Source organism: Protopterus annectens, chromosome 2.part1 (assembly GCF_019279795.1).
Source record: "Protopterus annectens isolate FY-2018-M chromosome 2.part1, PAN1.0, whole genome shotgun sequence".
Lineage (NCBI taxonomy): Eukaryota > Metazoa > Chordata > Ceratodontiformes > Protopteridae > Protopterus > Protopterus annectens.
This window is the reverse complement of record NC_056729.1, coordinates 282,551,205-282,568,149: the sequence shown is the minus strand read 5'-3', so window position 1 is coordinate 282,568,149 and position 16,945 is coordinate 282,551,205. Positions and strand designations below refer to the sequence as shown.

Below are 16,945 nucleotides of genomic sequence, written 5' to 3'. Positions count from 1 at the left end.
CCTTGTGACAATATGCAGTATAAACCTTGCTCAAGCTTACCCAGAGTATGCCTTCCTTTAAGCACTCATCTTTCTCTGATATTCATTTTCCCCTTTCTCTTTAACTACTAAGTTGCAGGTGTCTGTTAATATCCTAACCCAAGATTCCCTCAGACCCATAACCTTATTTCATCTTTGTCTTAGTAATTTAGTTAACACCCGTTTGATTATTCATGAAGCACTGCCACTCACACATTTTACTTCTTGTGACCATCCCTGGAAACACCATCTTCTTTTAATTCTTCATTCCAGCCAGCAATATGACCCTGTTCGACCATGTTCTTTTTAGAGTGATGATCCACCTGAACCTTTTTTCAGGCTCAATCTGAGGGAACTACCTGGTTAAGTGACTTACTCAAGTCACACAATAAGCAAATGGAGGCTAAGGAAATCAATCCCTCAATCACAGCAAACATCTCATTAATAGTGTAGAGGATTAGGGCTATGAGCCAACTGCCAGACATTCTTTCCTCCCATTCCCAGCAACTTCCCAATCGGAAGAAAAGGGTGCCTTGCTGTACAATTCCATAAAATTATTTTACATCTTTTTCGTGTCCTACAAAGTACTAAAATACAATGTTTACATACACTTCTTATAGAAAGCTAATATAGTTTCCTTTCTACATATTACTCTTTTTAACACCACCAGTCAGCTGTCAAAAGACCATCAGCACATTGATATACATATATGTTTCCATATTACCTCTCATATCACAAAATCATTAAATTCTTCTATTACTCTATTGCAATTTACACTTCAGTCGCATACTCTCCAACTCTTAGCAGCCCACTTCACCAATGATTAATTTAAATTTCTCTATTTTATATATTTCTGCTTACAGGCTTTCATTTTCAGCTTTGTATCCTACTCTCACAGGCAATCTTTAAATCCTACTTACCAGAGGTGGATGAAAAATTAAAACATTGGCCTTAGACTCCTGGCGATATTACATAGTTTACAAATAAAGACCCATGAAATACAGTTGATTAATTTAAACATTTCTTAGCAGCCATCATTAACTTGCAGTACAGTACTATGAATTAGAGAAATGTATCTTGTATTTCAGTAATTTCAATTCTTTTGGCTATCACTTCAGCCAGAAGGGTTTCAAACCTTCAGACCTTTATGGCTTCTTCTCCTTTTACTGTTTTTCACAAGGATAGGGTTTCCCTAAACACTAATACCTCCTTCATGCCTAAGGTGGTGAATGAGTTGTCACTTAATCCATTAACCTGCCCACTTTCTTTGCCTCTCCACAGTCTTCTAGTGAGAGGATCTTACACACCCTGGATATGCATAGATAACTGGTTTTATTTGGATAAAACCAAGTCCTTTAGGAAATCTGACAATTTCTTTGTTTCCTACCATCCCAGGGCTCTTGGCAGACCTGTTTCCAAGCAGACAATCTCCTCCTGGATCTCTAAGGCTAGTTGCTCATGGAAAACCCCTTGCTTCTCCATTTAAAGCTCATTCCATTAGAGCTGTGTCTTATTCAGGTGCTTTTTTCAAAGGTCTGGATACTTCTTCTATCTTAGAAGCAGCCACTTGGTCTTCTGTCTTTACTTTCACAAAACATTACAAGTTGGAGGGTATATCTAGTGCTAGAGCTGGTTTTGCCAGGGCTATTCTTCATGGGTTTGTAGAGAGTGCTACTGCCCCTCCTCCCACTCTTTCTTCTGCATGAGCTTTGGTATTCTCCCTCACATTATGAATACAGCAACACATGAAAAGGACACAGAATTGTTGTGTAAAATCTTACCATAACCATATAGTTGTGTAAAATCGTACCATAACCATAGATGTTCTTCTCTTCTATATGTTGCAGTATTCTATCCCTCCCACCTTCCCCCGATGCTTGCTTGTTTGTTTCCTGGATGTGTGTTTTATCAGTTTATCTCGGGCCTCTAGTGTTCTTCCTGGTGTATTCAGTTCTGAGGATGGCACGTGCTGACGTTTGCTATATACCCAACGTCATTTTATGACAGACGTTGGAAGGGATCCTATGTATGACATCACATGTACCTTACAGTAGCTTTAGACTTTTGTATACTGGCCGGACATTCGGGACAGCCTGCAGTGGACTCCCTCATGTTATGAACACTGCAACATATGAATAGAAAGATATCTGTTATCATCCACTAAGAGCAGGACGTTAACCTAAATTAAAAATACTGGTTTATTTTATTTTTACATTTGTTAACCACATAGGTACACTGGTCAAAAGACCCTTTTCAGCTATGACTTGGCCCAAGTGTACAAAAGAGACAGCTGTTTCAAAATAAAATGTACAACAGTTGTTCACAGTTGATACAAACCCAGAATCAAGAAGGACAGTTACTGCAAACAAATTAAATGGAAAATAGTTGTGCAAAAATTAAATTAACAAGGCAGTTGTTTTTAAGCATTCTGACAGATGACAAACAATAATAAATTCAAAAGAGATGATGAGTTTATGTCACTGAGTTTCTAAGGCTGTAGAAATGCAATAATGAAGGTTTAGCTTGCACACCATTCTCCAGGGAGAGAAGGGGGAGAAGAAAAAAAGGGGGGAAGGACAGTAGAGTAGATCAGTTGATATGACTAAGGTAACATTACTGAAAGGCCAGAGAAAGCAGAGGGATGACAATTAGAAGTGAACTTATGGGGTATGAGACGGGAGAGAGGAGGGACAAAAGGAGGTGGCAAAGGTGGGGAGTGAAGGTGGTCAGCTGAGGACATCAATGTATTTACACTGAGAGGATTGTTTAAGGCGACCACTGAGGAGATCCTTAAATTCTTGGTTCCTAATATTCAATCTCCTCTAGACTTTATATTTATTTATTTAACTAAGTAATTAATTAATTAATTAATTAATTATCTAGCTATCTTTGTTGACTGGGAAAATCCAAATGGGACACATACCCCTTTTTCAGTAGAGGCCCAGGCAGAAAATCTCCTATGTATACCACGTCTGAAGAAGCAGTAACACCTTCTTCTTGAATAAGAAATCTGTTTAATTCCAAAGCGTATTCCACAGCAAAAAGAACAATGAACGTTTCACCATAAAATCTCCTAGCGCCTTGGCCGTAACAGCCTTTACAGAGTAAAATACAAACTCACAGCATGCCTATTTATACAATACTCTACTTCAATTAGTCAATCAATTAAGTCATTTAAAACATTTAAAGCAGAATGCATATTTCTTAAAACAAAATTCAAAGTTAAATAAAACTCTGCCAATGACATTCTTTATTTAGCCCACAAGGCTGCATGATGTTACATTTAATGAAAATTGATTCCTTTTTCCTTAATAAATGTTTCAATAAATCATCACCAGTAAAATATAACAAAATATGTTCCAAAACTGTTACTTCCAAACTTTCAATATTGCCCTTATGTACTGTGTTAAAATGATGTGCTATGGGGCTTATTATTTTATTATGTTTTATATCCCTAACATGTTCTTTTGTCCTTTCACTCAGACTTCTTTTACTTTCACCTATATAAAAATAATTACAAGAACACTTGATTGCATAAATTATTCCCTTTGTCATACAGGAGAAGCAATCTTGTGTTTCAAATTTTTTTCCATTAATCTTGTCAAATGTGGGCACTATATATTGACAAATAGAACATTTACCACAGAGACTCATCCCTAATTTCTTTATATTTCTCTTCATAGGCTCTTTTGGTCTAACATATTTACTATGAACCAAAAAATCTTGTAAATTACGTCCTCTCTGATAAGATATCCTAAATTCTACTTGTGACAAACAAGAAACCTGTCTTGAAAATCTCCTATATTCACATATATAGGCAGTATACAGTACATTTTATTTTTCCGCACTGTATACAATATTTTCATCTTGGTTACATATACATTTTTGCATACATAGTTAGCTGTAACAGATGATTAATGCTAACCTTGTATCATTCAATTTGTGACTACAGAGGAGGAGAAAATAAGAAACTACCTGTGCATTTGTCTAAGGTTGTAGCAGACAAAAATATAAAAACAGGGAAAAACAAAAGACTGACATTTGGGTTGAAATTATCAAGTCATGGTATGATGATAGAGAATGAGAATTAAGTAAGAGTAGGTAGTTAAGGGATATAACCAGTTAAATTAGTAAGTACTGGTACGATGAGCAAGAATGAGGATCAAGTAGGAGTAGGTAGTTATAAGTGCTGGTACGATGAGGGAAAATAAGGATTATGTAGGAGTAGGTAGTTAAGGGATATAACCAGTTAAATTAAATAGTAGTGGTACAATGATGGAGAATGAGGATTATGTAGGTGTAGGTAGTTAAGGGATATAACCAGTTAAATTAAATAGTAGTGGTACAATGATGGAGAATGAGGATTAAGTAGGAGTAGGTAGTTAAGGGATATAACCAGTTAAATTAAATAGTAGTGGTACAATGATGGAGAATGAGGATTATGTAGGAGTAGGTAGTTAAGGGATATAACCAGTTAAATTAAATAGTAGTGGTACAATGATAGAGAACGAGGATTAAGTAGGAGTAGGTAGTTAAGGGATATAACCAGTTAAATTAAATAGTAGTGGTACAATGATGGAGAATGAGGATTAAGTAGAAGTAGGTAGTTAAGGGATATAACCAGTTAAATTAAGTAGTAGTGGTACAATGATGGAGAATGAGGATTAAGTAGGACTAGGTAGTTGAGGGATATAACCAGTTAAATTAGTAAGTAGTGGTACAATGATGGAGAATGAGGATTAAGGAGGAGTAGGTAGTTAAGGGATATAACCAGTTAAATGAGTAAGTAGTGGTACAATGACGGAGAATAAGGATTAAAGAGGAGTAGGTAGTTAAGAAATATAATCAAGTGAATGTTTATAGTGGTAGACAGAAGGGAAAGTGTAATAATCACCATATGGGAATTTAGTACACAGCATCTAATGTTCTGTCAGAAGTACCGCAGCTTCTACTTTCTTCTAGATTGGAAAATTATCTGGGTATAGAGCAAGTGTACGGCCAAGTGCCCTGCAGAAGCTGTTTTAGCAGAATTTTAAAGCATTTATTGTTTTCTGTAAGCTTATATTTTAATGGGATGGAGTTCCACAGTTTTAAGACATAGTGAGAATACAGTAAATTTCGGGTGGAGTTTCTGACTTAGTTACAGGGAGAAGAGATTTGTTATTGGAGTGTAGTGTTCTGTTGTTGCTGTATGGTAATAATATGTTTTTTAAGAGTGGCAGCTATCTGGCTTGTATATAAGGTTGTGAGCCATAGTGAGATGAGCAGAGCAGGTTAGCTGATTTGGAAGTTGTAGCCAATTTAAGTCCTATAGGGATGTTCAGTGGTGGGTTTTATCAGATAAATATGCGGCAAATCTTTGAAGTTTTCAGTGAGTCTATACTTTGTATCACAAAATATAGCACAATGCAATATACACATATATTGACACCCCTTTCCAGATACTAGTATGTCTAAATGGGGGGATAATATTAAATTCCTATGAAACCATTAGTCTGTGGCTATACTCTAACTTCAAATGTCAAACCAGAATAATGCCAGTTTTGGAAAAAAACATATAAGGGGAAATAAATAAAAGTTTTGCCTTTATGGCACATTCAAAAAATAAATAAATAAAAAATAAAGTTTGAAACAGAATTTGCTGCTTGTCAGCAGGAATCATCTGCCCCTTTACTGTTGAATCATGACTATGTCACAGTTTGTACATTTTCATTTCAGCCCCCTCCCCAAATCAGGGAGAAGTGCTCAGTTTTATGATATAGCAATAATCGATGATGTTGGTGTGGTATATTGAAGATTTATCCATGGCTGGTGTGGTTTAATCATAAGGGCGAAGCCTGAGTGATTAAATAAAGCCAACTATGGGTAAATCTTCAATATACCACACCATGGAGTTGGTTACTGCTTTTATATAATGGCATTATTTAAGAAAAAAATGACTTATTTTTCTTGAATAATGTTTTCGTATAATGGTGCCAGGGTGTTTTTCTGCTTCTGCTGCATATCCTGTTGTTTTTAATGTGATGTACTGCACATGTGTATGGGACTTGCAATCTCATGCTTACCCAGTAGATCACTACTTTGGAAAGGAAGTGATGCAAAATGGAAGCTCTCCATTGTTCCCCTGTTTTTTAAAGAAAAAGCAAAAAAGGCTTTAGGGGTAGGAGAGAGACAGAATGGAGAAAATACAAGGAAAATCTGGTAAATTTCTTTAGTTTTGAATAACGCACCTGATTTTCCTAGTATTTTTTCTGTCCTCTGTCCTGTCTCTCTCGTATGTCCGGAATGTCTGGATTTCTAATTGTATTTATTTATTTTTGTTTAAAAAAATGTAAAAGTTACAGTGTGTACCAATGAAAGGAAGTCCGGCTGGCCTGACCTTTTTCCATTGGTATATGCTTGGATTTACAATTGTTGGGCTGACCAATGCCATTTTTTGAATGCTAATGGCCAGTCATTGTATAATACATTTTAATAAACAAAACAGCAAAAACAATCTGACACCAACTAGGAACTGCCAACATTTAGTTTCTGTTTTCCAGTCTTACTTATCATATCAGAATTTGTAATCTTTTACTTCCTTTGACCAACCAGATAAGGTCATACTTGTCTGTCTAGCCATGCAACTTTGTACCATGACTCACTGTTGCAAACAGGTTAATATTTCCTTTTGAATTAGTCTTTTCTGCCCTCTATTCTATCATTTCCTCAGAATAACCTCATTCATGTCCATTCCCATTTGTCCTATTTTTAACTGTGCCAGTCTCACTGGTAACTCCTTTATTTTCACAACGTCTTCATCCACATTGTCAAACTCCAATACTTTTCTATTCCAAAATACCTTATGTGTTGCAGGAAGTAACAGCTTCAATCTCAGTCATTTACATTTACACTGTCTCACTGCATCAGCAAATACAGAGTGGCTCTCTAAAGCCACCTACGTGTAATCTTGTTCCAGAGACATCATTCTCCCTGCCTCACTTACTCTCTATTCAGTTTGCACAATCAACACTTGCTGTCTCTCATGACAAGTCAAACCTCAAGCCAGTACTGGCCTAGGTATTCTATACCTGACCTTTTTCACCCTTTGGGAGTGACAGGCACCTTGCTGATGCAACATCCAAGGTGTCTTTAGTAAAACCAGACCAGTCTGTATTTTCACCTTTCACATAGTCCAAAAAATAATGTCTCTTCTTCCTTATAATATAACTTAAAATTATTCTTCCATGCTTTAACTTCTAATCTATTAAGATGAGTTTTAATCTGATCAAGTCTTTCAGCTATCGCTGTAGCCCTCTCCTGAATCTAAGTCACTTGATGACTAATCTGGTCCATTACCTCCTGTTAGCCTTGCAAGTACTCTGCATCATCAACAGTGGCAACGTCAAGCATTCCCCATCATATTCCATACCTAGGTGTCTTGAGTCTCTTAAATCAGTCATACCCAGTCTCAGCACCTTTTTCATCTCTGTGAGTGACAAGTGTGAAATATCATTGCGACTAAACTCCCAAGTTGACACTTGTTCTCCCTCAAAATATCCCTCTTCTACCATACAATTTACTTCCTCAATAACAAATAGGTGAATGACAAGTTTCTTCCTTTTTACAAAAAAAAAAAAAAAATCAAATAAATAATTGTTAGTACTTCTGTTATGTGGTTTTCACAGTATTCATCATCCAAGTATAGTCAGCACTGTGCACATGTCCGTTCTTTTACTGAGGTTAAACTGAAGGTCTCAAAAGAAAAACAACAGATATTCAATGAGCACGACCCAGTACTCGGACAAAATTATTTTCCTACTTAGAACACTAACAGCATTGAGAACTGAAGGGGGTCCCAGCAGGGATGGATACATACAGTGGCTATAAAAAGTTTACACACCCCTGTTAAAATGTCAGATTTTTGTGATATAAAAAAAAAAAAAAAGAGAGACCACAATAACTCATTTCAAAACTTTTCCCACCTATAATGTGACCTATAACCTGTACAATTCAATTGAAAAACAAACAAATCTGTTAGGGGAAAAATATAAAAAAAAATAAAAAATATATAATAATCTGGTTGCATAAGCGTGCACACCCTTAAACTAACACTTTGTTGAAGCACCTTTTGATTTAATTACAACATTCAGTCTTCTTGGGTACACTCCTGCCATCAATTAAAAAGACTATAAGCCCAAATAAAGTTCAGCTGTCCTAGTAGGATTTTTCTGACATTTACTCAGTTGCAGTGGTAGTGCTGCGGCAGCGTTGTCGTCTCACAGTAAGACGCTGTCCGGTTCGATTCTCGGCTAGAGTGTCTTCTGCGTGGAGACATGCGCGAATGGGCGTACCTTCGTTGAAGGTTGTGCGTCAGGGCTGGTAACTCGGCGCGTAAAAATCAACTACAAATCATTAGTGGACCGGAGTTCCGCTGTGGCGACCCCTAACCGGGAAAAGCCGAAAGACACAACAACTCAGTTGCCTGCTACAACAAAAGCCATGGTTTGCAGAGAGCTTACAAAGCATCAAAGGGATCTTATTGTTGAAAGGTATCAGTCAGGAGAAGGGTACAAAAAAAATTTCCACAGCATTGGCTATATCATGGAACACAGTGAAGACAGTCATCAAAAAGTGGAGAAAATACGGGACAACAATGATGTTGCAAAGAACTGGATGTTCCTCCAAAATTGATGACATGACCAGACGAAAACTTGTCAGGGAGGCTGCCAAGAGACCTACAGCAACACTGAAGGAACTGCAGGAATTTCTGGCAAGTACTGGTGGTGTACTACATGTGACAACATTCTCCCGTACTCTTCATATGTCTGGGCTATGGGGTAGGGTTGCAAGACGGAAGCTTTTTCTTACACAGAAAAACATCTGAGCCTGGCTAAAATTTGCAAAACAATACATCAAGTCTCCCAAAATCATGTGGGAAAATGTGTTATGGTCTGATGAGACCAAGGTTGAACATTTTGCCCAAAATTCCAAAAGGTACATTTGGCGCAAAAACAACACTTTGCATCAACAACATCATCCCCACGGTGAAGCATGGTGGTGGCAGTATAATGCTTTGGGGTTGCTTTTCTTCAGCTGGAACTGGGGCTTTAGCCAAGGTGGAGTGAATTATGAACAGTTCCAAACACCAGTCACTTTTGGCCCAAAACCTTCAGGCGTCTGCTAGAAAGCTGGAGACGAAGAGGAATTTCACCTTTCAACACGACAATGACCCCAAGCATACATCCAAATTAGCAAAACAATGCCTTCACCAGAATAAAATTAAAGTTTTTGGAATGGCCCAGCCAGAACCCAGACCGAAATCCAATAGAGAATCTGTGGAGTGACTTGAAGAAAGAGGGCTGTGCACAAGAGATGTCCTAGCAATCTGACATATTTGGAGCGCTTTTGCAAGGAAGAGTGGGCAAATATTTCCAAGTCAAGATGTGCTATGCTGACATACTCTTACCCAAGAAGACTGAATGCTGTAATTAAATCAAAAGGTGCCTCAACAAAGTATTAATTTAAGGGTCCGCACACGTTTTTTTTATTTTTTATATTTTTTCCCCCAACAGATTTGTTTTTCAATTGAATTGTACAGGTTATAGGTCACATTAAAGGTAGGAAAAGTTTTGAAATTATTTATTGTGGTCTCATTTTTTTATATCACAGATACCTGGCATTTTAACAGGGGTGTGTAAACCTTTTATATCCACTGTATGAGTGTATTATATACCAAGGGTTTCATGGAATGCTGGTGCAAAATTAGCCTAGCTTTAACAGGGATGGGACTACAGGTGATGAAACGGGTCTATATTAGAATGACGAAACCTCACTTACGCGAATTCCAAAAGGCCGACACATAAACAGCGAACAGCATGAAAACCAAACGTCCTTAAGTGCGAAATTCAAAATACCGAATTGCCATAGTTGTCCACACCATTTTTAGTGAGGTAAAACATCAGTAGGAGATTCCCTTATCCGGTATAGCTCCCTAACGTCAATGTTCAATAGTTACTGACATTAGGGTTAGGGTGTGGGTTAAGGTAAGTGCATATATAGTAATACATTCATATTTATTTTGTTTGGGTAGGCAGTACGTAGCGGGCGGTGGAGTTGGCCAACAGGGTCTATATCAGAATGCCGAAACCTCACTTAAGCGAATCCCGAAAGGCCGACACATACACAGCGAACCGCAAGAACACCGAACGCCCTTAAGTGCGAAATTCAAAATATCGAATTGCCATAGCTGGCAAACTCCACCACCTGCTACGTACTGCCTACCCAAACAAAATAAATATGAATATATTACTATATATGCACTTACCTTAACCCGCACCCTAACCCTAAGGTCAGTAACTATTGCACATTTACGTTACTGAGCTATACCGGATAAAGGAATCTCCTACTGACATTTTACCTCACTAAACATGGTGTGGGCAACTATGGTGATTCGGTATTTTGAATTTTGCGCTTAAGGATCTTCGGTGCTCATGCGGTTCGCTGTTTATGTGTCGGCCTTTTGGGATTCACGTAAGTGAGGTTTCGGCATTCTAATATAGACCCGGACAACTATGGCAATTCGATATTTTGAATTCTGTGCTGAAGGACGTTTGGTGTTCTTGCGGTTCGCTGTGTATGCGTCGGCCTTTTGGGATTTGCATAAGTGAGGTTTCGGCATTCTAATACAGACCGATGAAACTCTGGCTTGTTATGAACAGTGCAAAGGGTAAGGTAAACCCAAGTGTTACCATTTACTGTTAGTGGGGTAAAACCAAATGTTATTATTAACCATTACAGTGTCCCTCCCTAAAAAGACAAATAATCTGCTTGTATATCATGTTAAGCATTCTGCATTTCCAAGAAAAACAACCTCAGATTGGAATCTTTTGTTTATGAATTATACTTCCACAAGGAAGCTTTACATTTACTGCTTATGATAACTGTAAAGGAAACGCAAAGTTAATTATGTGATTCAAATATTTTTGACTTAGTGTCTAGAAGTGCTTTAATAAATCTACTGACTGATTAACTCCTTGACTATAACATTAATTAAATACAATAAACTGTTTATTATTGTAAAATTAACAGCAAACCTTATGACTATATTTTGTATATAGACATTCAAGCTATAAACACATGTGATGTCTGAAGATGAAAAATCTAGACAAAGGAATTACTGCTAATAATCCCTTTAAATTATTTACATAATATCCCTGTATTTCTAAAACATTACCTTGTACGGTCTGTGATATTCCCAATGTCTTCTGTACATCTCTGCAAATCTTGGACAGACAGTTCTGGAACATCTCATCACAGTCATGCTTAATGCTTCCACAGGTATCGTAGCACCGATCATGCTGATTGCAACACTTTGTCATGGAAGGAATACCAATGTCAAACTGCAAGCAAGATACATATTTAGTTTTATATAATTTGTATTTTACAATCATATCAATCAATGTTCACATACTGTCTGTAAAATAACAAACCATAGCAAGCAGTGTTTTAATAAGTACAGAACAGTTCAAAGAAACCCTGTACAAGCATGTTACTAGCTGCATAGAAGCAGCAGTACCCATCAGGAAGAAGTACAGAACTAACTCAAAAAACAAGCCATCCTGGTGGAATCACAAAATCAATATGCTGTATAAAAGGAGGACGAAAATCACTGCAAAAATTAGGAGCTGCAGCACCCAGCAGGATAAAAACACTCTCATCAAACTAAACAAACAACTCAGAGGACAGATAAAGTCTACCAAAGCCAAATTTGAGGTAAGTTTAGCCTCCTAGGTCAAGGACAACCACAAAGCATTCTTTAGATATATCCGCAAACTCAAAGGCAACACACAATTGTGTGCAGAGATTATTGTAAATGCAGCCACCTATACTGAGCCAGAAGATATAGCAAACCTCTTGGCTGATAAATTCAGCCCCAACTTTACCACTCTATCCCTCTCAACCTTCCCTTAGGAAATATTATCAAATACAACTGCCCCTACTATCACTAGGGAACAGGTCCTTAATGTTTTCTCTAAGACCAAGAACACTGCATCAATGGGCCCAGACAATATCCCAGGATACCTTCGAAACAGCATGAAACATGATCTATCAGGGCCTCTGCAATTACTATTTAACTGTAGCCTCCAAACAGACTTTGTGCCTCATGAATGGAGAAAGGCAACAGTCATCCCTCTGCACAAAGGTGGGCCATCTACAGACCCTGGAAACTACAGACTCATAAGTCTCACCAGTCTTATATGTAAAGCCATGGAAAGAATGATCATGGAGATGATCAACAGAGATCTAGTAAACCTCCAGAGACTGGACCCAACCCAGTTTGGTTTCATCAAGGGCAGATCATGCCTACTCAACCTGGTGGACTTCTTTGAGAAGGTCACCAAAGCAATGGATAAGGGCAAAATCGTTCACATTGCCAAACTTGTGCTGGCCAAGACATTTGACATGATACCCCACTCTGGCATTGTTGACAAACACATACAAACCCATATGTCACCCAGTCAATAGCCAACTGGCTCACAGACAGGACCCAGGAAGTTAGAATTGGGGAGTCCACCTCTACAAAGAGGCCAGTTACAAGTGGAGTCAGTCAGGGATTAGTCCTTGGACCGCTCCTTTTTGGCATTTACTTCTCAGAAGTCAAGGCCAGTGTTGGTGGTCTCTGGCTGACTAAATTTGCAGATGACTGTATATTAGGAGCTGTCACTGAATTTCACACTGACATAACTGTTCTCAAGGAAGGACTGACACAGACAAACAACTGGTGTCAGATCCATGGACTAAAACTAAATGTCAAGAAATGCATAATAGTATCTTTCTGGGAAGTTATCCATCTCTGGTAATTATATTGACAACACACCCCTTAGAGTTGACCCAGTAGTCAGGGACTTAGGGACACACACAGATAGCAATCTAGCTTTTGATCATCACATGTCTACAATGGTGAGGAACTCATTCTATGTTGCACAACTTATAAATAACGGTATGGCATCTAAGTCCAAGGAAGTCATTGTTCCACTGTATTTGGCATTCATCTGAACTATCATTGAGTACAATGCCCCCTGTGGTATGTACCTAACCAGGCATATCCAACAATTGAAACGTCCACAGAGGTCCCTCACTAAAAGAACACAGGGTATAAGTAAAATGTCCTATGCAGACCGCCTCAAGGCCCTATCCCTGTATTCTGTCTCATACAAGCTTCTGAGGGAAGATATATGCCTGGCCTACAGACCACACTTTGATGGACCTCCTGCATATCCACAAAACAAACAACACCAGAATTGCCCATTCTAAAGACTTAAAACTTTCCTGTGATATAAATAGGACCTGCTGAAGAGACAGGTATGTATCCCAGAGACTGCCTTGTCTATGAACAGGCTCCACATCCATGTGAAGCAGAGTTCCTCACTAACCCAATTCAAGTGCATCTTGGACCACTGGATGGGAAACCAGAAATTCATCCCTGGTTTGGCACCTGTGTCTCTAATGGACTCAGGTAACCTGTAAATGGTTCATCTCCTAGGCCCATGCTTACACTTATCAAGGGTATCAGAACTTGTCAAAGATTTGGGATGCATGGCTAGGCTTAAAAAGGCTCTTGTGGTTGTTAGCCTAGTAAACACCTATGAACCTATGAACAGTGTCAATAAACTACAATAAAAGAATGTCCAGCAAATTTACATTAAAGAGATGACTTACATTAGGAAACAGCTTGTCTCTACTCAGAGCAAACGGTTTGTTTGTCTTTAAATGTTGGGGAATGCTGCAAATGGGAAACAAACACATACCTTCAAAGAAACTCAGCACTACCAAAATGTACAACGGCATTAAAATGCTAGAAATTACTGGACAGACTTCCCTTATTACCTTCTTTATGATCTACTGGTATCTATTTTGGTCACACCCTTCTAATTTCTTTAAAGCAATGGGACATCTTCTCTCAAGCATTATCTTCCACTGGTATATAAGAAAAGCCCCTCACAGACAAACTAACCTAAAGAGCAGGGTTAAGGGATAGTTACGTCAGCACTAGTCACTCTGCACCATTACTACTGGTCAGACCAACACTGAACATAACACAGGGTACGACACTTTTCTATGATGCCATCTACTTGAGTTAAAGAGGAGATTCAATCCAATGAGGGAATGTGAAGCAGGAATGAAATCAGAACTAAAGTTAGCATCCAGACCCACCAAACAAGTGGTGGTAGCATGTGCATGTGCCAAGGGGTTCTAGACAGCATTATACAGTCACACAGAAGCACAGGCACATCATATAACCATGTTCAGTTAAGCAGCGACAAGAAAAACACAGGAAAACTCTGATCAACTAAATAACGGGTACCCAACCCGCCACCATCTGCATCACTACCACTGTAAAGTCAGGTAAGGATGAACTGTCTCCAGAATGCTTTGTGCTCTCAATGGGGTTAAAATGTCCCACAAGTCTTGGTATTCATGGAACAGCCTATAAAGGACACCGCCCAAGAAAGACAAAGCTGAGATTTTATTTTACAAGATTCTCTATGACTCCCTGACTGACAATATGGCACAGCCGTTAGCATTGCTGCTTCAAAGTGATTAGTTCTCCAGTTTGGTTCTCAACCAGTGCATCTTCTTTGTGAAGTCTGCTCATCCTCTCAGTGCCCATATGCATTTTTGAATGGTACTCCAGTTTCCTCCCACATTCCAAAGACATACCGCAGATGAAACAGTATTGCTTTAAACTAGCTGCAGGTGTGTGTGTGTCAGATTAAACTGAGCATTTGCTTCCTGTGATAGGCTGCTACCCTATTCAAGATCAGTTCCTCTGCCTTGCATCCAATCACTGCTGGGATATGCTGATGCTCTCCAATGACTACTAAGAGTATTAAGCAGGTAACTGAACAATGAAGGAATGAATCACACTGAGTCTCGAGTGGAACAAAAATGAAACACAGACTCATGCTACTGGACTATATTGTCAACCCCAGTGCCTTGCAAGCTGAGGTGGGCTGGTAGTAATGACATTACTTTGTGAACACTGTTGGTGCTGAGGTTAGATTGAAGGGAAAAGTCTAAAACTAGTAAAGACTAGCTCCTATCAGGAAGTGAAGGAATCTTGATCTGGAAGAAAGCACTGTGAAACTCCAAACTTTCTCACACTTCCTTTGATGAGCAGGGGCGCAGTGACTGAACGGCGAACATGCAAAAGGACTCTTTGGAAATGAAATGATTTAAGTAGCGGAAACTTAACAAGAACTGGAGGTTCTTCATCTTTTAGTACCAGAAAGAACCTGAATACAATATCCAAGCTCTTGTTACGACTTATTTGACAGGTCTTTTTTGAAGACTTTTAACAACTCCTTCCTTGCCTAGTTTCTGAGGGATGGGATGTTGGAAACAAGTAAAAAAAGGTAAGCCAGAAGGGGACAGGAAGAGAATAAGGTATCATTTTCCAATTATATTCGTATTTCACATCCCTTTAGTTACTCTGCAACAAGATGGGTAAGGAGGAAGAACCTCTCCCAACCACATCTGAAAGTAGGCAGTTGGGAATGGAATCATGGCTCTGTTCAACCTTGGGCTTTACCATGGCCTTCATGAAGATACTAGGGAGCCTACACCTCTGGGCAAATGGTCTTGGTGGAAGCCGGATAGGGAGGGTTGTTGGGATCCAACCATTAATAGTTGTTTAGGCCATGTAATATGCCAGAACCTGCGTCAGTGCTGATATCTCAACATTTAAGTAAAAGTGTGCTATACAGGATGGCACTTGAGTCCTGCAACCATGAGAGCCTGATCCTTCTCTTTTAACTGTTACTGATATTCATCTACTTGCAGACCGTACAGCAAGGGACCTTTAAAAGGGAAGTCAGAATGAGCTGCTGTGATGTGCTCAACAAATCAAGTCAAACACAGCCAGGAGTGTCAGTGAATAGCTATGCCAGATCCTGATACTGTAGTAGCTCCCCCCACAGCATTACAGGCCACATGCACCATTATGTTGCTCTGAGGGATAAGATAGAAGAATGAGCCTTAAAGTAAACTTTTAGGGAACTGTCAGGGAAACTCTATGCCAAGCTGCATTTCATCTATCATGCCCCTCTGGAAATAAAGAAATGTGACTGAGATAGTTAACTCCTTCAAGGATAATGTGATGGACAGGAACATTCACTTTCAAACCTGTCCATCATGGTTATGAGCAGTAGGGTTCTTTCTTGCTCAAGGCTACAGGAAGACTGTAATGTCTAGATTTAATGGTTTATGCTCTTAAGAAACACTAATCTGGAGGATGGAAAATCCAGCCCACTTTCTGCTGAACCAAGGTCAGGGCATAAGACTTCTCCCAAACACTGGTGGTGGCAGCTTGTAAATATCAACAACAGGAGGGACTGCCCAGATGGACTATTGTGAGAAGTGATGCACTCATTTTTCTACCCTCTGCTGTGGACTCTGGTTCCATAGACCAGTCAGTTTTTCTTTATTTGCAGTATCCGTTCAGGTGAATTTCTGTTCCCTCTTAGATAACAGGTCCGGATTCAGTACCAAACTATATATCTTCTTTAGACACTTCTAGGTCTTCACAGGGCCAGACTCAGACTAAAAAGGAAGCAAGGATCCTCTCAGCCAAAGTAACAACTTACATCTGGGGAAGAAACAACAATTGCCTAAGGGGAAGGGGAAAGTTGGACAGCACGAGAGACGTAAATATGGCTAAAGCTAACATGACAACAGCCAAGGCAAAAGAAAAACTGAGGTCTGGGAAATGGTCCAACAAGGAACTCGGTAGTCTCTGGAATTGACACGGACAGCTGATATCAAAAGCTCCAATGTCAGTAAAACTAATGCTGGAAAAGCCTAGTCAGGATATGTAGATAATGGTGCAACTAATGTCTGTATTTTGGCACACCACATTCTACGCAGGCCATCTTCAGCAAAACTG

The 16,945-nt window shown here is 39.0% G+C and overlaps 2 protein-coding genes across 2 annotated transcripts in view; one reads left to right on the top strand and one right to left on the bottom strand.

Annotated features, from left to right (window-relative positions):
• CASP6 (caspase 6) overlaps positions 1 to 16,945 on the top strand; it is a 1,203,724-nt gene that overhangs the window by 531,961 nt on the left and 654,818 nt on the right. The gene's annotated exons all lie outside the window — the stretch shown is intronic.
• PLA2G12A (phospholipase A2 group XIIA) overlaps positions 1 to 16,945 on the bottom strand; it is a 260,856-nt gene that overhangs the window by 40,838 nt on the left and 203,073 nt on the right. Inside the window, exon 3 of the mRNA XM_044062126.1 lies at positions 11,234 to 11,399. Coding sequence (XP_043918061.1) covers positions 11,234 to 11,399 — 166 coding nt within the window. The remainder of the gene's footprint in view (positions 1 to 11,233; positions 11,400 to 16,945) is intronic.